This window comes from Henckelia pumila, chromosome 4, assembly GCF_033568475.1.
Source record: "Henckelia pumila isolate YLH828 chromosome 4, ASM3356847v2, whole genome shotgun sequence".
In the NCBI taxonomy this organism is placed as follows: domain Eukaryota; kingdom Viridiplantae; phylum Streptophyta; class Magnoliopsida; order Lamiales; family Gesneriaceae; genus Henckelia; species Henckelia pumila.
Window position 1 is genome coordinate 197,196,529 of NC_133123.1, and position 27,684 is coordinate 197,224,212.

At 37.3% G+C, this 27,684-nt stretch overlaps 1 protein-coding gene across 1 annotated transcript; it reads left to right on the forward strand.

Annotated features, from left to right (window-relative positions):
* The first annotated feature begins 16,036 nt into the window (after positions 1 to 16,036).
* Positions 16,037 to 22,894, forward strand: LOC140862556 (uncharacterized). The gene is made up of 7 exons (XM_073265583.1): positions 16,037 to 16,273; positions 17,365 to 17,400; positions 18,759 to 18,884; positions 18,972 to 20,327; positions 20,424 to 21,669; positions 21,922 to 22,058; positions 22,766 to 22,894. Exons 1-7 carry the CDS (start codon positions 16,037 to 16,039, stop codon positions 22,892 to 22,894), a joined length of 3,267 nt encoding a protein of 1,088 aa, XP_073121684.1.
* Positions 22,895 to 27,684: the final 4,790 nt, after the last annotated feature.

Here is a 27,684-nt window from a genome sequence, read left to right on the forward strand (position 1 = left end):
ATATTCTTGTTTGTCAAATTACATCAGACATTAAGATAAGTCTAGAACTCAGTCACTAAACCGATCGAGTTCAATTATTTTATACTAAGCTGCTTGAAAGTATATTCAACCCTCCCCCCCCCTCTACACTTTCAACCGATCCTATCACTCAGATATTAAATTTTTTTTTGAAAAAAAAATCTTGCGTCTTTTATAGAATGATAATCTTTGCAAGTTATGCATGAAAGTTCGTGCGGACAAAGCCCATTCTTCACAGTAAGCTTGATTAGGCCCTATCTCGCAAAGACTTGGGCCTTACACTAGTCCAAAGCTAGTCCGAGTCCATAAATCACTTATTTTTAAAGGTTTTAAGTACACCTCAAATCTACCATAATCTTCAAGAGTCCTAGTTATCACAACAACTAATTCATACTTTCAGAGGTCTCCTACCTTGAATAAAATTATACTCCAACAAGGATTTTATTCGAGCATGGTAACCAACCCCGCTCAGAGAAATACCAGGTATAATGTATGATTCACCATTTACACCTTTTTGACCTCTTCTCACTATTTTACTTTATGTTCTTTGCATTCCTAATTGGAGTACTGATTTAAGCATTAGAGAGGTTACGCCGGAAATATCTTCGACGCCCCTAGCTTTATTTTCGTATGCAGACTCCTTAATTTCTACGTACCCGACCCAGAAATTGGATTCGAAAATTCTCTTACCAGACCGAACTTTAAGTAAAATTTTTGGTTACATTGACATTTTATCACAATGTTGTGCAATCATATTTTTAGGTGCATAGTTAAAAATAATTAAAATCTTGTATCCCCTACTTTCATAGAATTTAAGAATAAAAAGTAGATTTAGTTTCATTATTTTATGTCATATTTTTGTATATAAGAATTATGACTAATTTTTTTAACACAATTGATAATTTTAGTTTTTTTTTTTTGAAGGATTAATTTTAGTTGTTAAAACAAAAAAATTATTGCATTTGAATTTTGGGGTAGAAGTAAAATTTTGTAATACGGGCCCATATTATCCCTAAGCAGAATGTTGTTAGAACTTTATTAAATAAAAACACCTCTCTAAAAATATATTATGTATAAATAAACCTGTCTGAGGCATTGCAGTGCTACACCAAATGCAACTGGTTGGCTTTTACAGTGTGTTTGGATGTCTAAAAAATGGAATTTGAAATTGGATTTGAAATTGGATTTGGATTTGGATTTTAAAATCCATGGAATTAAAATTCCGTTTTGTGTTTGACAAAAAGTTAAAATATATTTTGAAATTTGATAGTATAATTTTAAATAAATGATATTTTATAAAAAATTATAAAAAACTTAAAATTTATAAGTAAGGTATATGAATTTATTATTAAAAATAATTTTATTTCTTTATAAACTCAAATCCCGTGAAATCCCGTGAAATCCGACCAATTTTTTCAAGATTTCACTTAACTAATTGAAATCCTATGAAATCCCACCAAATACCAATCCCGTTTTGAAATTCCAAGTTGCCAAACACTAAAACGGTATTTCCAATTCCAAATCCAACCAAATCCCGTCCAATTTCCGTGATCCAAACACAGTGTTAGTAAAGCTAGTATTTCACCCGTGCGATGCACGGAGTATTAATATTTTAATAAATGAAAATTTTTTATTATTTTTAGAATATATATCATAAAAAATTATATCAAGTTTATAATTAATATACATATAAAATTGATTTACGAACAATCAATATATCAAACATTCAAAACGATACTCTTTTAAAAATTTAAAAACATAATATTATATTAAAAAACATTTTTATATATTTAATACGATAAATATTAGTGAGAACTAAACATATAAATAACACAACACTCAAAATAATAACATAAATTGAATAAAATGATACATCATTGTATATATTTTAATGCATCCTATATTTTCAGGTGGGTTCAGCCATACCATCGATTATATTAAGCAAAACCTAAATATCATTTATAGCATTTATGCAAATTTTAACATATATAGGGACACAAAAAAATAAACTGAAATTGAAAAATAATGATATAGAATCAAATTTTGAATCGAAATTGATACATTATGGTAAATAAAATTTTTGAAAATTTTACCGAAATTAAGAATTCGTGATAACATTCTATCAAATTTCAAATTTTGAAACAAAAATTTTGTACATTATAATATATAGTATTTATGATAATTTTCATATATGTACACCAAAAAATGAAATTAAATTAAAAGATATTGATAATATCTTGTCAAATTTAAAATTTGAATAAAAAATTGGTACTATATCATATATTGAATTTATGAAAATTTTCACTTATACATAGACATAAAAAATTTAACTAAAACAAAAAAATAGCGATAAATTCCGATCAAAATTATTTTTTAAATTAAAAATTGATGCATCGTCATATATAAAATTTATCAAAATTTACACATATACATGGATACAAAAAAATAGCAGAAATTATAAAGTATTAATAGCATCCTATGAAATTTCAACGTTTAAACCGAAAATTGGTACATTATTATACATAAAATTTACAATTTGTTTTTTTTTTTTTTACATATTTGACCAATTATTAATTGAAATTATAAAGTACTGATAACATAACATCCAATAAAATTTCAAAATTGAACAAAAAATTGGTACATTATCGTATATAATATTTATGACAATTTTCATATATATATATATGAACATAAACTTTACTGAATAAAAAAATAGTGATAACATCCGATCAAATTTAAAATTTTGAATTGAAAATTGATACATTATGATATATTAAATTAATGTAAATTCTCATATATATATATAAATATATATGTGTGTGTGTGTGTGAACACAAAAATAACTAACATATAAAAATAGTAATCGAATTAGATATATATTCACATACAAAATTAACTGAAATTAACAAATAGTAATAATATTGATAAAATTTCAAATTTTGATCCAAACATTGATATATTATCATTAAAAAATATTTATGAAATTTTCACATATATATATATGATGTAGCCAAAAATCCCTTGTACTCAACACGTTGCTTTCGCAAAGTCCGGAGTATCAATAAGTCCTTGTACGTTCCCTTGGGAGATCTTCAGTGGGTTGTTCCTACGTCACAAAAAAAAGTCAGAGGAGCCGGGAGGATTTTCGGCGAAGGCACTCCGACGCTTAAGTCAGTTATTAATCAAGGAATAATAATCGAGAGTAGAGCGATATAGTGCTTAAGAAAGTGTGTACCTTAATAATGAGGTGACTTAAGCTATTTATAGATGTTCGGAGAGTTTCACGGGCTTGAGCCTCTTATGGGCTTTTGTAGAATTCAGGGTCAGCTTGAATTAAATATATATAATATTTAAATAAGCTTGGACCTCAAAAATATTTGGAGTGGACCTTCATGAATGGGCTCAGACCCAGTTGAATTTTTAGGTGTAACCTATCATAGGCCCCCCACTCTCGGGCGTGTCGCGTGTGTTGAGAGGTCCGAGAGTAGAATTTTTATTGAAGTATTGTCAGAAATTTAGTTGTCGAGAACGAATATTATTTGCTACTGCAAAAATTACGGTGATCGACCTGTCCAGTCAGGTTGCGGGGATCAAACTGCCCGGTCAGGTTGCGGGGGTCGAGGGGAAACCGTATTAGGACTATGATGGAGTGGAATTAACATCCTCGCAAAATAATAACAATCACCATGTAATTGGATAGGAATCAAATCCTACTAGAATAATAATTGTAGACTTCCAGTAGAACTCTATAAACTACTATCATTATAAATTCAGCACCGCAATATGGTTTCAGCACAATTTCTAACGCAATTCGATTTATCTGATTTGTGATTGCAGCACGTTTCATCACGTTCAATTAAAAATAAGCAAAGGGAAAAATCAACATGGCAGGTACCCATCAATGTGCCTTCACGTGTTGGCCTTAAAATTGACCACACATGTGCTTATTATTTTAGTTTATTTTTTGCTTTTCTCCTCTCCCCTACCTTTATTCATTGAACCGTATTATTCCCAAGTTTCTTCCTTCTTTTGTTTCGTCCGCTTTGTACCTTTTATGTGAGATTCTGTGCTTATGAATATGTCGAATATATGTGTGTATATGAGTAAATCCCTATCGATCTATCAATCCACGATCTCCATGGATCGTCGGCCCACTATCAAAGAGGCGGCGACGGCGATGAAAAAAGGAAACAGGAGCAATGGCAGCAGCAGATCGAGAGAGAAGAGGCGACGCGTAGCTGTTCCAGAGGGTAGGAGATGGTGATGTGATGTGAAGGAGGAGAAAAACGCACGTGGTCGATGCTCTGCGAAGAAAAAACAATACGCTGCAACTCCAGATCGGGAACAGAGGCGGTGGCTTTGGATCTGCCAAGATGCAGCTGCGATGAACAATTCCAGAAGAGGAGGAGAGGCAGCAGCGGCCTATCTTAAGGAAGAACGAAACGGCAGCAACCGATACCTCCGTTGTGAGATGACGACGACGAACAGCGGTTCGAGATCTGCGAAGAAGGAAGAGTGGCGGCCCGCGATTGTTTCATGCGGTGAGATGTCGGCGAGTCAGCGCAAGATGGCTAGATGGCGGGCAGTGACGAATTCTGTGGGCCGTGCGAAAAATAGATGGATATACGGATACCCGCATACATATATACGCATATATATTTTATTCTGCTATATAACTCTTATGTAATCTGTGAACAATAATTATTTATGTTTTTGTTTGAAAGTATTATTCAATGTTAACATAAAATCGTGATAACCTTGTGTTTCCCATTCTGATTTCTTTTGCCAAAATATTAAAAATATTATCACTTGATTAATCGCATTGATTGGTAGCAGTATATGATATAAATATTTTGTTAATATATATATATATATATTTATATATATATTTGTGCAGGGTGTCCACCTCGGGGTAAGATATTGTCCTTATTAAGGGCAAATCGGAGCGATATACCTCCTTATCCGGAGTCTAGTGACCATAGTGATTCTGACGGCTGTTCTTCGCCTTTGAGTGATTTAGATGCCCCTTTGCCACGTGATCCGGAGAGTCCAACTCCCTTAAAATTTTTTAGTGAACCTGACTATTATGAGATGAGTAGATCTGGAGGTTTATCAGAGTGGTCTGACGAGTGCGTAGTAGGCAACTCAGAATTTTTAAACCCTCACAAAAAACTTGAGTTTTTGTCAAAACATATTATGAAAATTCCGACAAAAGAAGATTCTTGTCAGTATCCTCCCGCGGGATATTTCACTGTTTACTTGGAGTATTTTAATTACGGGTTTTTTCTTCTTCCTAATGTCATTCTGATAGAAATTGTTTGTAGGCTTGGTGTGAGTTTTAGTCAGTTGACCCCAGGAGCTATCCTTGTATTTTCATGTTTTCTACGTAGAATGAGCGAAATTCAATTGATTTCGACCGCGGGGCTATTTTTCTCTCTCTTTGTGGTGCGTCGTTCCATGCCCGACTCTTATATTTATTTTCAACCTCGTGTGGACTGTAAATTTTTATCTCATTTTTCGTCTCCAAAGAGTGTGTGGAGATCGGAGTTTTTTTTACGTTTTGGATTATAGTGGGGGGGTTCCCACGAATTGGAGTCCGGGGCCTAGAAAAATCATACTTGGTAAAACTCACCGTACTTTGCAGCTTGACTGTCGATCCTTAGGTCTTTTTGACGAAATAGTCGATCCTAGGAGTTTGGTTCCTACTGGTAATGCTTTGTCCAAGTTGAATTTTGATAACTGTATTTTGCGTCTTCTTGGGATTCTTCTACTCCTGTTGTTTTAAAATTTATTAAATTTATTTATTGATCATTATCTCTAAGGGATTCCAAGGAGGAGGATTTCTCCGGGGTCATCCGACCGTGTCAATCGCTCTTGTCCACCATCTAAAAATACTAACGCTCATGACAGAAGGAATGGTGGTAGAAGAAATTATGCTGATCGTGATACCCGTATTAAGGAGAATGACAATGGTTGAATAAATCCAAAAAGAAGACGTGCCGATGAACGAACAGTTCCTCCCGACAATCGTGAAGGTCGCCACTTGTTCTTGGAGGGTGTGAATCATAGGACTAATGCTGGCTCTTTTTGGGATTTGAAGGATCCAGAGATTGGTTGGAGAACCAGAGCTAACCTCATTGGAGATCATGATAGGTTGCATCTACTGCCTTAGCCTACCGAAGTATTAACTCATTCTCTTTCTTCGTCCGCCTTCCAGGTATATTATTATTTGCTTGTTACTTGTTTTTATTTTTATGCAGTAAATAATACTCTTTATCTGTGGGTGTTTGCAGATTTTATCGCTTGCCCACACTTTTCAATTTTGAGAAGAGAGATCTTGAAATTCCGATAAAAGATTGGATGAAGAAGTGGCGTCATTAAGGGGAGAGTGCAAAAGACTCGGCGAGGAAGGTGCTAAGGCTCGAGATGATTTTCTCAAGTTGCAAAAAGAGCTTGAAGAGAAATCCAAAAAGTATGATGCAATGTGTAAGGAGGTGGAGCTACTTAGGGGAACATATTCCCATGAATCGGAGACTGATGAGATTTTTCTCAATTCGTCAATAGACAAGAATCTCTTGCGAAGCACCGGAGAAAAAGCAATTGAAGGCTACCGAGAGTGCATAGATTTTAGAGATGAAGTGATTCAATGAGCGATTGTTATTCATGATGAAGTTGTAGTGGATTGTCGCAAAGAACTGCGGAAAACACAATTAGTTCCGGAGGAAATTATTATGAAGATTTACCCTAAAATTCCGGAGCCTAGGACTGCATTTGAAAGAGTTGAAGATGACTCAGACCCAAACTTAGGAAATTTATTGGGAGGTCTGGGTGACGAGGAGATGATCGAAGCTTTGCGTTCGAACTTCTAGCTTGAATAACGACGACCGGGTGTGTGTCGAAGCTACATGGAGAGTACTCTTAGGAGCCGTGGAGCGGTTTTAGTTTATTATTTCTTGCCACTTTTGGGCAATATTTTTTCATTTGTAATAAAGGTTTTGAAGTCTTAGATTTTGTTTGCTTTTTTTGAGTGTGTAAGCAGTTGGTGGAGGAACAAAGGAAAAACAATTATTTCCCCTTTTTTATATATTCAATTTTGTCGGTTATCATATCTCTTTGTATTTTGAAGTTGCTATTGCATACTTGCTTGATGGATAAAATACTATCGCTTTAATATTGGAGTACTTGGGAGGGGATCAGTCTCCCAAGATTTTGTCTCATGGGGAAGTCCTAAACCCACTTAGTACGTGGTGAGGTATCCCGGGACTTGTAATATTATTATTTCATCTTGACCTCTTAGTGCGTCATAATTTCAAATCCCATGGGGCTGGCCAAGCCTCTTATTGTTGGGAAATTTTTTTTATGATTGCTAGGGTCTATGACATTTACATCGTAAGTAAGCGTTAGTATAGGAGAGGAGATATGATAAGCTTTCGACAAAGTAATCTGCTTGTATAACAAAATAATCATATTAGTTAAAAAATGTATCACAAAATTGTAATATGAAAACATAAGGAAAATATGATAATAACAAAAGGATAAATATAGCCTAATGTTGGAGAGAGTTGCAATTTATGCATAAAACTTCTTCAGGTTGGCCACGTTCCAAGGTCTGGGAAGTATTCTTCCATCTGAATGTTGGAGGCGATATGTTCCCATCTTCAAAATCTCAATTACTTTGTATGGGCCTTCCCATTTCGGATCTAGCTTGCCAACGGACTTCAAAATGTCAGATTTTCTCAATACGAGGTCTCCAACTTGGAAAGACCTTGGCTTGACTCTATCATTGTATGATTTAGTCATACAAGCTCGATATCTTTCGGCTCGTGTCGAAGCTTCATCTCTCAATTCATCCACCAAGTCCAATGAAATTTGAAGGGCTTGGTCATTTCCAGATGAAGTGTATTGTTTCACTCGCCATGATTGCTCTCCAATTTCGGCAGGAGCCACAGCTTCCGCTCCGTAGGCCAGGTTGAAAGGAGATTCTCCAGTTGAAGAGCGTGGAGTGGTTCGATATGCCCATAGAACACTTAGCAACTCATCTACCCATTTCCCTTTGGCATTGCCTAGGCGTGTTTTGAGGTGCTGTAGAATGGTCCGATTGGTGACCTCGGTTTGCCCATTGGCTTGAGGATTCCCGACAGAAGTGAAGAACTTCTTGATGGAAAGTCCTTTGCACCAATCTTTTATTTTCGCTCCAGAGAACTGAGTTCCATTATCTGAAACCAAGGTTTGAGTAATGCCAAATCTGCATACTATATTCTTCCATAAGAAATTGATTACATCTCTTTCGGATATTTTGGCCAATGGTTCAGCTTCGACCCATTTGGTGAAATAATCCACAACAACTATCAGAAATTTTCTTTGCCCGGTAGCAGGAGGAAAAGGACCAACCAAATCCATTCCCCATTGAGCAAAAGGTAAAGGACTTTCCAGGGGCTGTAAGATTGTAGCCGGCTGGTGATGGAAGTTAGCATGCTCTTGACATGCGTGACAATGTTTTGCTAACTCAATAGCATCTTGCTTCATCATTGGCCAAAAGTATCCTTGGCGTAACGCTTTCCCCGCGAGAGCTCTGCCAGCTAAGTGATTCCCACAAATTCCTTCATGAATTTCACGGAGCACATAGTTTCCTTTGGCTGGCGTTAGACACTTTAGTTACGGTGAAGAGAAACCTCTTTTATACAGTTCTCCATCAATGATCGTGAACCGAGCAGCTCGAACTCTAAGTTTTCGAGCTTCTACTTGGTTAGTGGATAGGTTACCCCGCATCAAATAGTCGATTATTTCATCTTTCCAACTATGTTCTTCGCTGTCAGCACAGAAGATCGTAACATCATTTCGATCAGTTTCTTCTTTGCCATATGTTAGGAATGTAATTTTCCTACTATCAATGTTAGCCAAGGAGCTTGCTAACTTGGCGAGACGGTCTGCTAACTCATTTTTCCCTCTAGGTATCTGCTTTATATCATAGTTGTCTAAACGCGAGAGAAGCTCATTCACTTGAGTGAGGTATTCAAGCATTTTATCTTCCTTCGCTTCATAATTTCCATTAACCTGACTGACAATAAGTTGGGAGTCACTGTGTATCGTCAGTTTTTTTGCTCCGACCGACAAGGCCAATTTAATTCCCATGATGAAAGCTTCATATTTTGCCTCATTATTCGTTGCAGGGAATAGAAATTTGATGGCATATTGAAATTTATCTTCCTGTGGGCTCTCTATAACTATACCTGCACCGCTTCCTGTAGATGTTGATGACCCATCGACATAAACCATCCATGTCTGGGTGGAGCTTTCTTCTTGAGTGACTGTCATCTCTACTAGAAAATCAGCCAGAATTTGTGTTTTAATCGCTGGACGCGGGCGATATTTAATTCCATATTGGCTCAATTCGACAGCCCACTTAACCATTCTTCCTGATGCTTCAGGACTCGAGATAATTTGTTTGAGAGGATGATTGGTGAGTACAATTATTGGATGAGGCTGAAAGTAAGGACGTAGTTTTCTTGCTGCAGTTACCAAAGCCAGTGCCAGTTTTTCGATCTTTGTATATCTTAATTCTGCTCTGTGTAAAGTTCGGCTGATATAATACACTGGTTTGTGCTCACGTCCTACTTCAGATACCAATACTGCACTTACCGCCTCCGCAGATATTGCTAGATAAATCAGCAGGGTGTCTCCCTCCTTTGGTTTTACCAACAACGGCGGAGAGGTCAGATCTCTTTTCAATTTGTCAAATGCTTGCTGACACTCTTCTGTCCATCAAAAACCTTTTCCACTCCTCAACAGTTTGAATAATGGTAACCCCTTGTCTGCAGATCTTGAAATAAACCAGTTGAGGGCGGCCAAACATCCTGTTAATTCCTGGATGCCTTTCACACTTTTCGGAGGATTCATGTTCAAAATTGCTTTAATTTTTTCAGGGTTGGCCTCTATTCCTCGTTCTGACACCATGTAACCAAGGAATTTGCCTCCTCGTATGCCAAAAGTGCATTTGTCCGAATTGAGCTTCATCCTGTATTTTCTGAGTATACTGAAGCATTCCCCAAGATCTTTCAAGTGATTAGATGCATGGGTACTTTTGACGAGCATGTCGTCTATATAAACTTCCATGTTATGTTCGATCAAGCGTTCGAACATGGTATTTACCAGACGTTGATAGGTAGCTCCAACATTCTTCAGCCCAAACGGCATAACATTATAGCAATAAATCCCCCTATCGGTGATGAAACTTGCTTTTTCTTGGTCTTCTCATGCTAGAACAATCTGATTGTATCCTTGATACGCATCAAGAAAAGTGAGCAGCTCGCATCCTGCTGTCGAATCTACTAACAAGTCAATTAGAGGGAGTGGAAACGGATCTTTGGGGCATGCTTTATTGAGATCAGTGAAATCTATACACAAACGTCATTTTCCTCCAGGTTTTGGTACTAAGACAACATTTGCCAGCCAATCTGGGTATGTAACTGGCCTGATGTATCTTGCTGCTAAGAGTTTTTCCACTTCAGCGGCTATATGCCGATTTTTCTCTGAACCGAATGCTCTTTTCTTTTGCTTCACCGGTCTCATTTTTGGATCAACACGGAGGTGATGGAGTGCATATTCATGAGGTATTTCGGGCAGAGGCTCATCACCCCAAGCAAACACGTCCAAATTGCGACCAAGAAAATTTTTCAGCTTCTCTTCCAATTCTGGAGGTAATTCGGTCCCGATTTTCAGTTTCTTCTCGGGATCATTTGGAACAATTTCTATGTGCTTTAGAGTTTCGGTTGCTGTTATTCTTTCTTTGCTCTCAGCTTCCTCATCCACCAAATGTATCCCGTTTTCATGAAAAATTTTTCCAGGTTTCGGTGCTCTTTCCTCACTAGAAACTTGTATTTTACGATTTCCTGATGAACCCCGTAGTGTCACCGCATGACACTCTCTGGATAGATGATGGTCACCAATGGCTTCTCCTACTCCTCCTGGATTCGGAAACTTTAGTTTCATATGATATGTCGATCTGATGTCTTGGAATATATTGAGACTTGGTCGTCCCAATATCACATTGTATGTAGATGAAGCCTTTACTACAAGGAATTTCACCATCTTAGTAGACCTTTTGGGGTAAGAACCCAAGGAAAGAGGAAGCGTTACTTCTCCCAAAGCTTCAACTATTTCTCCGAAAAATCCAACTAGTGGAGTGTTGACTGTAGTTAACTGTGCATTACTAATACCCAACTTCACGAATGTATCATGAAAAATTATGTCGGCCAAACTTCCTGAATCCACTAGAATTTTCTTTACCCAAAAATTGGAGATTGTGGCTGAGATGATTAAATCATCATTATGGGTACCCCCGAGGGTTCTCCAGATCTTTTTCACTGAATGATAATCCCTCTTGGATGGTTCCAATTTCATATATCGAAAAGGATGTGGGGCTAGATAAATTGTTGGTTCCTTTTGCTGATCGCAGAAGAGTTTTTATTGCATTGTTCGAGTCGCCACTTGCAGGCCCCCCAGTGATTACGGTGATTACCCCTCCCGAGGGCAAATTTTCATCATCTCGTTCATGTTGTTTCCCAGTTTCATCTTGGCACTTTTGATAGTCACATTTTTGTTGTTCGTCCCGACCCCTGTCATCTCGCTTCTCACCGCGGGATTTGTCCACAAAATTCCCCAAGTGTCTGCGCTTTATGAGTTTTTCAATTTCTGCTCGCAAACTGAAGCAATCTTCTGTAGTATGACCTTTATCTTTATGAAAATGGCAGTACTTGTCCGAACATTGGCGCTTTGGATTATTCTGCATTGGGCGAGGGAGACGCAACAATCCTTGTTTTTCAGCCACTACCAGTATATCGGTCAGACGTGCATTGAGGGGTATATTCTGGAGGCGGGGGCTCTGTGTTGGTCGCTTCTCGTCTCGATTTCTAATATCTTGCTTATCTTCTTCCCTCTTTCTTTTATTCAAGTAGTGTGGCTCTACAGATTCTTCAACCCGTATGTATTTTTTAGCTCTTTCCAATAATTCCTCTAGGTTTTTGGGCGGCCTTCCTGCTATTGATTCCTTGAACTTCCGATGGCGCAAGTTTTGCTGCATTATTCCAGCTAACAAATCATGGTTCACGTGTAAGACTTCGTGCACCGCATGAGTAAATCATCGAACATAGTCCCTCAAACTTTCACCTTCTTTTTGAATGACTGTGAACAAATATGCTGTATTTTTTGGGTATTTCTTGTTAATTGAGAATTGCTGGAGGAAGCAGTCAGTAAGTTGCTCCAAATTGGCAATAGATCCAGAGGGTAATTTATTGAACCATGTGAGTGCTCTTCCTGATAATGTTGTTCGGAAGATTTTACAGTATGCAGCATCTGTGATATCATATAAATCCGCTTTCGCATAGAATTTGTCAATATGGTCTTGGGGGTCACTCGTTCCATCGAACTCAGGTAAGCTGGGGATTTTGACTCCCTTTGGTAATGCTTCAGATAATATGTCATCAGTGAAGGGGCTTCGACGTGACGGCAAAATTTCGGACATATTCTCTCCAGTTACATGGGTGCGAGATCCATCCTTCCGAGTTGGATTAGTTATCTTGTTTTTGCCAGAGATGTCATGAACTGTGTGAACACTTCCTTCACCATCTTTCTGAGTAGTATTTTTCTTGGTCCCCCCTTGATCTTTATCATTCACTTTAGACTTATCTTTATTTGGATCTTCGTTATTAGGGTCAAGAGATGACAAGCCTTTACTTTGAGCCTTTTTCTTGCTGCTTTTGCGCTTACGGGTTTCTAGGTACTAAGCAACTGCATCTTTTGCTGCGAGTGCTGCTGTATTTTCCATTAGCTCAGTCAAGTCTTCACAGGTGATAGTAATAATCGGCGGTGCGTTTCCATTGTTATTATTTCCTTGAGACATTTTTGAAGTAATATGTGCTCTCAATGACGTAAAGAACAGTTTTCCACAGACGGCGCCAAGCTGATGTAGCCAAAAATCCCTTGTACTCGACACGTTGCTTCCGCAAAGTCCGGAGTATCAATAAGTCCTTGTACGTTCCCTTGGGAGATCTTCAGTGGGTTGTTCCTACGTCACAAAATAAAGTCAGAGGAGCCGGGAGGGTTCCCGGCGAAGGCAATCCGACGCTTAAGTCAGTTATTACTCAAGAAATAATAATCGAGAGTAGAGTGATATAGTGCTTAAGAAAGTGTGTACCTTAATAATGAGGTGACTTGAGCTATTTATAGATGTTCGGAGAGTTTCACGGGATTGAGCCTCTTATGGGCGTTTTTAGAATTCAGGGCCAGCTTGAATTAAATATATATAATATTTAAATAAGTTTGGGCCTCAAAAATATTTGGAGTGGACCTTCATGAATTGGCTCAGGCCCAGTTGAATTTTTAGGTGTAACCTATCAATATAATATAATAAATTAACTAAAATTAAAAATAGTGACAATATACGATCAAATTTCAAAATTTAAACCGTATATTGGTACATTAAAAATTTTCAAATTTAGAATAAAAAATTTTAAGATTTTGAAATATCGAATAAATTTTGAACAAAAAATCATCTTATGAAAAAAATATTGAAACCTAAAATATTAAAAAATTCAATCAAATTTTGAAATTTGAAATATTCAATCAAATATCAAATTTGAACCGAAAATTATCATATATATACAATTAATGAGAATTTTCACACACACATACATAATTGACTGAAATTAAATTAATAATATTTCAAATAAGTATTTTAAATTTTATTGATAATACTTATTTATTTAATAAAGTATAAAAATTCTTAAAGACAAATCAAATTATTTATTACACTTTTGTTATTATTTGTTGTATAACTAGTAGTTATTATTGATAACATGTAATTGCTGATCACTCATGCAAATATATTAATATTACTTCAAAATCAATATATTCACATAAATATATGAGAAATAATTATGAATGTAATTATTTTTTTAAAAAAATAAATCAATTAATTAATAAGAAGAAGAAAACAATCGATAAACCTAAAATAAAAATAAATGCAATATTGTAATCGATACAAATATTTAAAGTTATTTTATATTTCAATGTTCTTGTTAGGATCGAAATATGTGTAGAGGGGAGGGGGGTGAATACACAATATAAAATTTTGTGAGTACTTCGATCTGATTTGTAAGAATCAGACAGAAGTTTCGTTTGCTTAAAACTTTTGATCTGTTCGAAAGATCTGAGCAAGTCAGGCAGAAATAATATTCCTCACAGATTGAATGCCTAATAGTACTAATGCAAATGAAATGAAATAATTGCAGTAAAGAGATAGAGTTGTTTCTAGATGTTCGGAGATGAATTCTCCTACGTCACCCCTTCTTCTGTTTCCATAAGGATTCCACTAGAAGACTTTGACTTATACAATTCCTTTGTACAAATCCAATCCAATCAATCTTTTGATAGAAACTCCTAGCAATACTCTAACTCGAAGTAGAACAATTTTTCTACTTAGAGTTTACAAGATGAAGCAACAGAGTATGCTTCGATGGTTTGAACTGGGAAGATGTAGCTTTGATCTGGATCGATTTGAAGTGTATCTTTGAGCTTGATCGATCTGTGTTGTGTTCTAACTCAGAATATCGAGACTTTGATCTGATGAAATAAGTATCTGAGTTGGTATATTGAGTGAAGGCTTTTTCGACTTTGAATTTGATTGCTTTGTAATTTTCACTCTTGGTCTCGTGTCTTGAATCTTCGAAATGCTTGAGTATTTATAGTTTCCAAAAGTAGACAGTGAGCCGCCAACAATTTCTGATATTGGGCTGCCAACATATCTCATAAATAGCTCACAAATCTTTACTTAAAGCAAAGGCCGATCAACGTTCAAATTTTCATTAAATGATTTTGTCGTTTTCTTCAATTACAGCAACGGATAGATTCCTGATGAAGCTTCGATCTGGTTGTTGACCATTTGTTCTTGTGTCAATCGATCCGGTGTAATAAGATCTGTGGATCTTGATCTGTATCTTGGTTTAATCACGATACTTTGATCTGGCAACTTTTGTAGAAATCTTTAGTCTTTAATATTTGATGAGTCCGATTAATTTATTTACTTGGTTTTGTTTTGACTTTGTAATCACCGAAATTCTAGAGTTTGATCTCCAACAATTTTTCCCTTTTTGGTGATGTCAAAACCAAGTTAATATTCGGATCAAAAATATGATAAAGACGATAGATCGAAAATCTTTTCAAAAATTTTCTGTCATAGATCAAATAATAATTTTAGACAAAATAAATGACGAAAATTAATTCTTCAGATCTGCTTGTCTCTGCTTTTCTTCTGATCTGAAAATTTTACTTCTTTCCCTTGCCTTTAGCATTTTCCCCTTTTTTGGCAGCACCACCCTCAGATAAAAGATCTAGAATAACTTTGAGCTGAGTACCAAAAGTATCATGAATCTGTTTGGTGTGAGCTTCACTGGAGGCTTCGATACCTTCAAGCTTCCGAAGAATATTTATATATTCTGCAGTGTGTTTTTTTCGGACATGCAGAACAGATTCACTAATGTTGTTTACCATTGTCAGCACATGTGATTTGAAATCACGCAGCTCAGTAGAAGTTTGCAGCTGATTAGCTTGCAGTTCACCGACTATAGTAGAGAGTTGAGTGAGTGAATTAGCCAAGTGTTGATCTGGTCTGATGTCAACCGGATGAGAGAGATGAGCTTCAGTGGCGTCAGTAGAAGTAGAAGCACTAATTTGAAGTAGTGAAGCAGAAGCAACAGGAGGTGTAAGGGTAATGTCCTTCATAAGCTTGGATGTTCTCTCTGGATCTGTGATGCAAATCTCTGAGAGAGATGTAGATGGAAGATCCAACTTGTCTTTGAACATAATGGTAATAGGCCTGAATATACTATGAATAAGATCAGCTCTAACCATCTCAAAGATAGGAGGCAAATCCATTACCAATTACTCAGAAGGATCTATCATCAGAGACTCGTCAGATAAGAGACAACTTTGTTCTTCCATTGGAACAAATGGTACCAGTGCTATGTGTGGATCAATAGCAGAGGTCTTTGTTCGTTCTGGAGAGTCCATGATGATATCTTCAATATGGGAATCATTCGGAACAGAGGTATCCACTTGCAATTCATCTGCAACTTGTTCTTCACCAGAGATAACAGTTTCAACTGGTGGAGTGTTGAGAACCGTAGATGCAGCTAGTGGTACTTCTATTTCTTTCTCAGTGGTTGAAAGGTCAGGAGGAACAGAAGAGTCAGGCTGTTCTGTATTGACAGATCGATCAGCTGACACATCTTCAGAGATCGGAGGAATCAGTGGTTCCTTGTATTGAAATTCCTGAGAATACTGATCTGTGAGAACAACATCAATGATTAATGACTCTTCTGGAAAAGAAGTATCCTTAGCTGATGAAATGCTCGTATCGATTGGTTCGGCAGAAAGAGTGTGTAAGGCTCGAGATTATTTAATTTTAATCTGAGTATATTTAATTTGAGAATTTTGGAGTTTGAGTTTAAATTCTAATATTCTTAAATTATTTAGGATTGAAATTGAATTAAAATATTTCATAAGGACTGAATTGCAAATAGTGAGGTTTTGAAGGGCCAAAATGCAATTTCTTGTAATAGTGGATGACACTTTTCTTGGTCCTAGATTTGTACGTGTATATCATCTCAATTTCATCAGAATTCTTCCTTCTTCAACAGCAAGAAACCGAGAGCTCTTTTCCTTGTCCAAATTTGATCTTCAATCTTTTGTATCTCAAGATCTGTCCATCCGAATAAAATTCTGAGCACGGTTTTGGAATCCTTGCGACAAGAGCTTTGTTGTGATGTAAGTATCATGTTGATTCAGTATATTTCAAAAATATGTTGTTGGGAGGGCTTGGAATTTGATTATGGTTATGCGTTCTTGAGTTTGTATGCATTATTGTATCGAAGTCGGGCCGGAGAAAAGACATCGTTGGAAAGTGATATGAATTTCCAGCTCTTGTTCGAAAATTATGCTCTCTGATTTTGCTGGTTTATGATGCTATCTTGCTGATATATTATGTTTAAAAGCTGGTTAAGATGGTTAGACTTGTTGGTTGTGAGTTTTGGTTATCGGCTTTGTTACCGTTATGCCGCCGGTTTACGAAGTTGATAGATTTTGAATACTTATGATTGAGCTATGGTATAAATATATTCTTGCTGATGTTATGGTCTTGAATACCATTTATTTCAGATTTAATCAAAGGACATCGACGTCGGGAGTTTCAGTTTCGAACCAGGAAAGATTTGATCAAAGTGGGTGAGCTTTAGACTTTGATTCTTGAGTTTACCTTGAGAAGATTTGTGATTGAAATTGTGTATTTTGTAGCTTGTGGATCTAGCTCGTTTCTTTATCAAGATTAAGGTATGATACGACGATGATCAAGTTGGGAATGTTCGTCGAGACGAGTTCACTTTCTCGATTCCCTTAAATCACACAATACTTGACATATATGTTTAGATTATGGTTATGTTATCCTGTTATCTTTGTCAGTTTAATATTTATTCAAGTCTTGCCAATATCGTTGATGGGTTGTAAACTTCGATATCAAATATCAATGACGAGTATTTATCATTGATAGATCGACTTCGGTTATAGCATCAGTGATGAGTTTGAGCCTGATGATGAGTGGTGCGTTCTAGCATCTAAACCGTGTCGACATTAGGCCTTGAATATTTATTGTGTATCTAACTGCCTTGTGGTATTTAGGTTGGTTTTTATATTGAAATGCATGAAAATTGTTATTTGTGTTTCAATATATGTTTCCGTTGTTTCATACTAAGTTTATACTTACCAGTTATCCGGCTGTTGTTTTGTTTCGTGTGTGCATTACAACAGAGGATGAAGGGCCGAGTCGTAGAAGGTCTTGAATGATGGGAGTTAGAGAAGTGGCGTTCCGGACTAAGTTTGAAAAAGTGCTGTCAAGAATATGAGTTTTGTTATGGCATATATGTTGGTTGTGTTGTACCAAAACAATAGATCTAAACTTGGAGTTAGTTTGAATACTTTTAGTATCATGTAAACTTGGAATTTGAATAAACTTGTCATGTATGTTGTACATGTTGTTCTAGTATGTATAGCCTTGTTTATATTGATTTTTATGTTGTTAGATAGCAAGACACTAGCCAAGGGCAGCACAAGAGCATAAGAGGAATCTACAGATTTTCTGCACTGCAGGTGCCGCTCGATCGGTGCACTTTGGCCGATCGAGCGGTGCATTTGAAATGCCAACCCGAGGGTTGGTAGTTTCTTGGCCGCTCGATCGGTCAAGTGTGGCCGATCGAGCGGTGGGTCCAAATATTTTTAAATTTTTTTTTTTATTTCTTTTGTATTCTTGTGCTTTTTTCTAAGGCTTAGGGTTTAGTCATTGAATTAACATAGACGAGCCCGGGGTCGCCACATTGTTTGGTATCAGAGCTTAAGTTGTCTTGAGTCGACATTAGAAGCTGAGCGGGGTAGAGTGAGTCGCATAAAATCATGATGTATGAGTTTAATGCATGGTTGTTTATATGAATGTTATGCAAGCATGTTCTACTCTTGTAATCACATGTTATATGCTAGCATGTTTACTTATTGTAAGTATGTGCTTATATGAGTTAATGGCTAAACATGTAAAGGAAGTTATGTGTGATGAGATAAAGCATGCTCATGAGATTAAAGAGTATGAGATGTTGGAACTGAGATATGATGTTGTTATGTGCTGAACTGTTGTTTACTGTCAGTTATCAGCTATGCCTCCTCGATCTTTACCTCTTTGCAGTGGTCGTATTAATCCACAGACACCACCGACTGAGCAAGTACCTCTGAATGAACAAGTTCCTCCTCCAATAGTTCCTAATATTCCACCAGTACCTATGACTGAGCAGGGCAGTACTACTGTTACTCCAATGGATACTACTGCTAATCCGATGGAGGTGTTGTTGAAGTGATTTCAGTTATTCAAACCACCTAGTCTGCATGGTATTGAGGATTCTATAGCATGTGAAAGCTGGCTTGATGATATCGAGCAACTATTTGAATCCATTGATTACACTGATGATCGACGAGTTCGATTGGTTATCCATCAATTGCATGATGTGGCTAAAAATTGGTGGATCATGACTATGAAAGCGTTGGAAAATCGAGATACTGTTATTACCTGTAATGTGTTTAAAGCTGAGTTTTTAAAACGTTTCTTTCCTCAGTCATACAGAAAAGACAAGGGAGCGGAGTTTGCTAATTTGCAACAGGGTAATATGTGTATTGAAGATTATGTTGCGAAGTTTTCTACTTTACTCCGTTTTGCACCTCATATTGCGGATAATGAGGAAGCAAAGGCCGATCAATTCATTAACGGTCTTAATCCTGATGTCTTTAAATTGGTCAATGCGGGCGACCTAATAATCTTGCTAATGCTCTGGACAAAGCCAAGGGTGTTGAAGCTAGTATTTTTAGACAGAAAGGAATTCCGTTCAGGCCTCAACCATCTTCACAGCCACAGCCACCAACAATGCAACCTCAAGCATCCTTTCCTCAACAGCAAAGCAGGTATGAAGGAGGTGGCAGCAGTAGCAACAAAAGGGATCGATTTAGGCCTAAAGGTAAATAGTTCAAGAAGCCAGGAAGTAGTTCCTCTAGTATTGGTGGTTCAAAGCCATATGGATCAAGTCAGGGTTCAGGGTTCAGGGTCTACAGGTTGGTTTTGTAGCAAATGTGGGGCAAGACATTCTAGTGATGCTTGCAAAGGAGTTTCTAGAACTTGTAATCTCTGCAATCGGCCTGGACATTATGCTAGAGTGTGTCCTACACGTGGACCATCACAGGGAGCAACTCAAGCTGATAGACAAGCTCCTGCTGTGCATTCCTTCCAATCTTCAGGTAGACCAGCTCAGAGTAGACAAGGAGAAAGTCAGAGTGTAGCCCAACCTCCACGACAGCCAGCTAGAGTTTTTGCATTGACAGAAGATCAGGCACAGGCAGCACTAGACAATGTGATTACAGGTAATTGTGTTCTCTCTGGTTATCCTGCTTATGTGTTGATTGACACTGGAGAATCACATACTTTTATAACTGAAAAATTTGTTACATTACATGCTTTGTCTGTTGAGCATTTGTCTTCTATATTTGCTATCTCATCGCCCATGGGAAAAGATAAGACATCTGCAAGTATATTCAGGGGTTGTGAGTTACAGTTTGACAGTAATGCAATTGAGCTTGATTGCATAGTACTTGGTATGTCTGATTTTGATTGTATTATTGGCATTGATACACTAACCAAGTACAGGGCCACAGTTGACTATTTTCATAAGATTGTTAGATTTAGACCAGACATGGCAGATGATTGGAAATTCTTCGGTAAGGGTTCTCGTGCAAAGATTCCTTTGATTTCTAGTTTATCTATGGAACAGTTATTGCAGACTGGTGCTGAGGGATTTCTTGTTTATGCGTTGGGTGTGTTGAAAGCTAGCCCTGTATTGGCAGATATTCCTGTTGTATGTGAATTTGCAGATATTTTTCCGGATGAAATACCGGGATTGCCTCCGATGCGTGAGATTGATTTCAGTATCGAGTTGGTACCAGGTACTTTGGCTATCTCTAAAGCTCCTTATAGGATGGCACCACTTGAACTGAAAGAGTTGAAAGATCAACTTGAAGATTTATTGAACAAAGGTTACATTAGGCCAAGTGTGTCACCTTGGGGTGCTCCGGTTTTGTTTGTAAGGAAAAAGGACGGGTCGATGAAATTATGTATCGACTATCGCCAATTAAATCAGGTCACTGTAAAGAATAGATATCCATTACCTCGAATAGATGATTTGTTTGACCAATTGCAGGGTTCTTCCGTCTATTCAAAGATCGATTTGAGGTCTGGTTATCACCAGTTGAGGGTCAGAGAATCAGATGTGTCTAAAACTGCTTTTCGAACGAGGTATGGCCACTATGAGTTTATAGTAATTCCATTCGGTTTAACAAATGCTCCTGCTGTCTTTATGATTTTAATGAATAGAATATTTCAGAAGTACTTAGACGAGTTTGTTATCATTTTTATTGATGATATTCTGATATATTCTAAGAATAAGACTGAGCATGCAGAGCATTTGAGGATTGTTTTGCAGATTTTGAGAACTGAGCAACTGTATGCTAAGTTGTCCAAATGCGAGTTTTGGTTGGACAGAGTTATTTTTCTTGGCCATGTAATTTCAGGAGACGGCATATATGTTAATCCTAGCAAGGTAAAGGCGGTTATTAACTGGCCTAGACCTACGTCCGTACCTGAGATTCGTAGTTTCATGGGTTTAGCCGGGTATTATCGTCAATTTATTGCAGGATTTTCTAGCATTGCGAAGCCGATTACCCAGTTAACACAGAAACATACTCCGTTTGTTTGGACACATGAATGTGAAGCTAGTTTTGTGGAATTGAAGAAACGGTGGACTAGTGCACCTGTATTATCTATTCCATCAGGTACAGGCGGTTTTACTGTTTATTCTGACGCTTCTCATAAGGGTTTGGGTTGTATTTTGATGCAGCGAGGTCATGTGATAACATATGCTTCCAGGCAATTGAAACCTCATGAGATCAAATACCCAGTACACGATCTTGAGCTAGCAGCTATTGTCTTTGCGTTGAAAATTTGGCATCATTATTTATATGGTGAGACCTTTGAGATATTCTCTGATCATAAAAGCTTGAAATATCTGTTTTCTCAAGCTGAGTTAAATATGAGATAAAGACGTTGGTTAGACTTGCTGAAAGATTTTGACTGTGAAATTAAGTATTATCCATGGAAGTCTAATGCAGCGGCTGATGCACTGAGTAGAAAGGTATGTGATTTATCCTTATCTACTATGCGTGTCTCTAAGTTGATTGAAAATTGCTGTGTTTCTGGTCTGGATTTTGAGACAGATATACAACCTGTACGAGTTTATGCAATCACAGCTGAGCCAGAATTGTTTGTGCGAATTAAGGAAGCTCAGGAAGTTGATCAGAACATTCAGAATTCGATTGAAAGAGTTAGGACTGGGCATGAGTCAGAGTTTCAGGTCAGTATGGATGGAATTTTATTTGTTAATCGACGTATTGTTGTACCTGATATTGCAGAATTGAGACAGCAAATTCTGAATGAAGCTCATTGCAGCAAGTTTAGTATCCATCCAGGGGGCAGAAAAATGTATAATGATCTGAAACAATAGTTTTGGTGAAAAAGAATGAAAGCTGATGTGACAAAATTTGTATCTAGATGTTTAAACTATCAACAGGTAAAAGCTGAAAGGAAACGACCAAGTGGTTTATTGCACAGTTTAGCAGTTCCTGAATGGAAATGAGATCATATCACTATGGATTTTGTCACAAGACTACCTAGATCTTCGAGGGGATGTTATGCAGTTTGGGTCGTGATTGATAGACTAACTAAGTCTGCATGTTTTATTCCTTATCAAATGACGTATCGTCATGACCAGATGGCCAATATTTATATCAGAGATATAGTGCGATTGCATGGTATACCTAAGTCAATTGTATCAGATCGAGATCCTCGATTCACTTCACATTTCTGGCATAGTCTACAGGAAGCTTTGGGTACTCGTCTGCATTTGAGTACAGTATATCATCCTCAGACTGGTCAGAGCGTACTATACAGATTTTTGAAGATATGTTGAGAGTTGTCATACTTGATTTTGGTACAAGTTGGCAAGAATCTTTGCCACTTGTTGAATTTTCTTATAACAACAGCTATCAGTCAAACATTCAGATGGCTCCATTTGAAGCACTGTATGGTAGAAAATGCAGATCGCCATTGTTTTGGGATGATCTTTCTGAAACACCAGTTAAAGGGCCGGACATGATCAGAGAAATGTCTGATAAAGTGAAGTTGATATAGATCAGAATGAAAACAGCGCAAGATCGACAAGGAAAGTATGCAAATGTAAGGCGTAGACCTTTGATGTTTGAACAAGGTGATCGGGTATTCCTGAAGATATCTCCTTTTCGAGGCACTGTGCGATTCGGAAAAAGAGGTAAGCTATCACCGAGGTTTATTGGACCTTACGAAATCATTGATAAAGTTGGTGATCTTGCATATCGACTCGCATTACCTCCAGAACTGTCAGGTATACATGACGTATTTCACGTGTCTATGTTGAGGAAGTACGAGCCCGATGCTTCCCATATCCTTAGTCCAGATGAAGCTGAGTTGGATGAAACATTAAGCTATTTTGAACATCCTATTCAAATCCTTGATCATAAGGAAAGGCAGCTTCGAAACAAATCCATTCCACTTGTTAAGGTGCAATGGAGTAGACACGGAATTGAGGAAGCTACTTGGGAGACAGAACAGGATATGAGACAGCGTTATCCAGAACTATTTCACTGATGTGAGTTTTCTTCAGTGTTTCTGTTATTTCATTATCTTATGTACAGTCAGACTGCATGCGATTTCGAGGACGAAATCATATCTTAGTAGGGGAGAATTGTAAAGGCCCGAGATTATTTAATTTTAATCTGAGTATATTTAATTTGAGAATTTTGGAGTTTGAGTTTAAATTCTAATATTCTTAAATTATTTGGGATTGAAATTGAATTAAAATATTTCATAAGGACTGAATTGCAAATAGTGAGGTTTTGAAGGGCCAAAATGCAATTTCTTGTAATAGTGGATGACACTTGTCTTGGTCCTAGCTTTGTACGTGTATATCATCTCAATTTCATCAGAATTCTTCCTTCTTCAACAGCAAGAAACCGAGAGCTCTTTTCCTTGTCCAAATTTGATCTTCAATCTTTTGTATCTCAAGATCCGTCCATCCGAATAAAATTCTGAGCACGGTTTTGGAATCCTTGCGACAAGAGCTTCGATGTGATGTAAGTATCATGTTGATTCAGTATATTTCGAAAATATTTTGTTGGGAGGGCTTGGAATTTGATTATGGTTATGCGTTCTTGAGTTTGTATGCGTTATTGTATCGAAGTCGGGCCGGAGAAAAGACATCGTTGGAAAGTGATATGAATTTCCAGCTCTTGTTCGAAAATTATGCTCTCTAATTTGGCTGGTTTATGATGCTATCTTGCTCATATATTATGTTTAAAAGCTGGTTAAGATGGTTAGACTTGCTGGTTGTGAGTTTTGGTTATCGGTTTTGTTACCGTTACGCCGCCGGTTTACGAAGTTGATAGATTTTGAATCCTTATGATTGAGTTGTGGTATAAATAGATTCTTGCTGATGTTATGGTCTTGAATACCATTTATTTCAGATTTAATCAAAGGACATCGACGTCGGGAGTTTCAGTTTCGAACCGGGAAAGATTTGATCAAAGTGGGTGAGCTTTAGACTTTGATTCTTGAGTTTACCTTGAGCAGATTTGTGATTGAAATTGTGTATTTTGTAGCTTGTGGATCTAGCTCGTTTCTTTATCAAGATTAAGGTATGATACGACGATGATCAAGTTGGAAATGTTCGTCGAGACGAGTTCACTTTCTCGATTCCCTTAAATCACACAATACTTGACATATATGTTTAGATTATGGTTATGTTATCCTGTTATCTTTGTGAGTTTAATATTTATTCAAGTCTTGCCGATATCGTTGATGAGTTGTAAAATTCGATATCAAATATCAATGACGAGTATTTATCATTGATAGATCGACTTCGGTTATAGCATCAGTGATGAGTTTGAGCCTGATGATGAGTGGTGCGTTCTAGCATCTAAACCGTGTCGACATTAGGCCTTGAATATTTATTGTGTATCTAACTGCCTTGTGGTATTTAGGTTGGTTTTTATATTGAAATGCATGAAACTTGTTATTTGTGTTTCAATATATGTTTCCGTTGTTTCATACTAAGTTTATACTTACCGGTTATCCGGCTATTGTTTTGTTTCGTGTGTGCATTACAACAGAGGATGCAGGGCCGAGTCGTAGAAGGTCTTGAACGATGGGAGTTAGAGAAGTGGCGTTCCGGACTAAGTTTGAAAAAGTGCTGTCAAGAATATGAGTTTTGTTATGGCATATATGTTGGTTGTGTTGTACCAAAACAATAGATCTAAACTTGGAGTTAGTTTGAATACTTTTAGTATCATGTAAACTTGGCTTTTGAATAAACTTGTCATGTATGTTGTACATGTTGTTCTAGTATATATAGCCTTGGTTATATTTATTTTTATGTTGTTAGATAGCAAGACACTAGCCAAGGACAGCACAAGAGCATAAGAGGAATCTACAGATTTTCTGCACTGCTGGTGCCACTCGATCGGCGTACTTTGGCCGATCGAGTGGTGCATTTGAAATGCCAACCCGAGGGTTGGTAGTTTCTTGGCCGCTCGATCGGTCAAGTGTGGCCGATCGAGCGGTGGGTCCAAATATTTTTTAAAAAAATTTTTTTTTTTTTATTTCTTTTGTATTCTTGTGCTTTGTTCTAAGGCTTAGGGTTTACTCATTGGATTAACATAGACGAGCCCGGGGTCGCCACAGAGTGAGTTCATCTATCAGAGATAGTTCATCTGTTTCAGACGGATGAGCTGAAGATGAAGGTTGAACTCTGACTGGTGCTTCTGATGGAAATTTTGTCTCATAAGTTGAGCATTTGTTGTCATCAGATTAGCATCATTCTCTAGTTGGTTAAATGCGGCGGTCTTATAAAAAATATCCAAACTGGTTGGATTGAACTTGGCTCTCTGTGTTCGAATGATGTGTCGAAGAGTGCTTTTCCGTAGCCTAAGTTGAACAAACTCTCTTCTGTTCAAGGCTCTAGACACCATTCTTGTTTCAGCCCATTCAAGAATTTTATCTTCAAGGACTGCAATTTTGTCCAGTGTGTTCAATTCCTTGATGTTGGAGAAATGATCCTCAGTCCGATAAAAGACCCATTTGTCAAAGGACTTCATTTTTAGATCCACATTTTGATAATGTGTTCAGCAGTCAGATCAATAATCCTTTGAATGTTTGACAGTAGATTTGGTACATCATCAGGCTGTTTGAAGAATTCGGACTGAAGCATGGATACATTAAGTTGAGTCACTGGTGGAACAACATCTTCTACCATAGAGAGAGGAATAGCTGGAACTGGTGCAGATGGAATAGGCATTGGAATCCGAGAAAGCCTGACTATTCTTCTTCTTTTTTGCGGATGTGGTGGAATGATGACAGCAGTAGTAATTTGATCTGATTCAGAAGATTCGGACTCAGATGAAATTGCTAAAACTTTTCTCTTTGTTGTAGTCTTCCTTCTAGGAACTGTTCTCCTTGTAGTCGTAGCTTCCTTTGTTGATGTGATGGCCAATGATTTAGATTCATCCTGGAGCGTTAAGTATTCAATCACATCCAAGTGAGATGAACCATGCTTGAAAATAATCAGCTGTTTAGATTTGTATACATCAATGGCTCTTTTATTTAAAGTCTTGTGCGGATGAAGTGCAGACGAGGGTCCCAGATGGACATTCAGATCATTCAGAATATCTCCGATTTGAACTGCAAATCCTTGAGATTGTTCTGTAGGTGTAGTTATCATAGCAGATAGAATATTGAACAGAACAACTGACCAATTTACTTTAATACCAGCAGATATAGCAACCACAACATCAAATTTCTCAGATGTAATTGCATCAAAAGAACCTGCTTTGGCCAGAAGAGATTTGGCCACAATATCGTGCAGAATCCTGAATTTCATCTTCAATTCCTTCTTCTTGCACGGAATGCGAATTGGCTTGTTTGTCAAGGAGTACATGCTCTTTATCTGCTTCTTTGTTTCAGCAGAGACTGATGAGAAATCAGTGATACCCTGTCTCAGAAAATCAAATGACGAAGTGAAAAGGGTAGAGGTGATGCGGACAGATTCTCCACCAAGACTTGCAGAGATGGAGTCGTCTTCAACTTTGGCCGTCTGAAATAATTTGGGTAGGGCTTGCTTGTAAAGCAATTTCCCGCATTCGAGAAATTTCCGCAGCCCAGATGCTTCAATCGTTCTGAACATATCCACCAATCCTTGATCTGTCAGATCGAATATTGTGTGAAAATCGATGAGAAGAACTTTTTGGGTAATGGGCGTCATCTTTGTCCTGCAAATCGAAAAATAAATGCGAGTAATCTCGTTTTTGCAAAGAAGGAGCAAATTAGGGCTCAGAAGAATGCGAAGTGTAGAAGAGCATTTTTTTTTGATAATTTTTATGAGGCTAAGCACGTGGCAGATGACGTAAGCGACTTTTCAAATTCAAAAAGTGCATCTGATGTGGGATGCCAAGCACGCGGTAAAAAAAATACTATTTAATATTATCTTGGGAATGCATATCGACATAAATAAATAAATAAGTAAATAAATCCCTTATAAATAGATCACTCGGATGTATCTTCCGAGTATTCCGTTTCATACTCAAACTATAAACTCAAATAAGGAAAATGAGTTCTAATCTGTCTCTTGAGGAATTTAAGGAAGAACTTCAGGAATTTATCCTGAAGTGGGTAATGCGTCTCTGGTTCAAAGTGGAAGAGATCCGGATGTATCATCAGGCGCCATTTCCTCCACGCAAGCATGAGGATGTTTGCGAGCTTGAGGATCGCAAGGACAAGTACAAGGAGTTGCTGGGTGCCATAAGCGTTGAGGAGATCCTCTCGAATCAGGGTGTTTCCTTTCTGATGTACAGGAAAGAAGTGAGGGTCCTCACTCATCTGATCAATGCAGGTGA

What these genes read in the sequence shown, in the direction of transcription:
- LOC140862556 (XM_073265583.1), top strand. Translation starts at nt 16,037, where the DNA reads ATGTGTGGATCAATAGCAGAGGTCTTTGTTCGTTCTGGAGAGTCCATG. An exon ending in CAGAAGAGTCAGGCTGTTCT is followed by an intron (nt 16,274 to 17,364) that starts GTATTGACAGAT and finishes TGTATTTTGTAG; the next exon opens with CTTGTGGATCTAGCTCGTTT. An exon ending in TTGGCATCATTATTTATATG is followed by an intron (nt 21,670 to 21,921) that starts GTGAGACCTTTG and finishes ATTTTGAGACAG; the next exon opens with ATATACAACCTGTACGAGTT.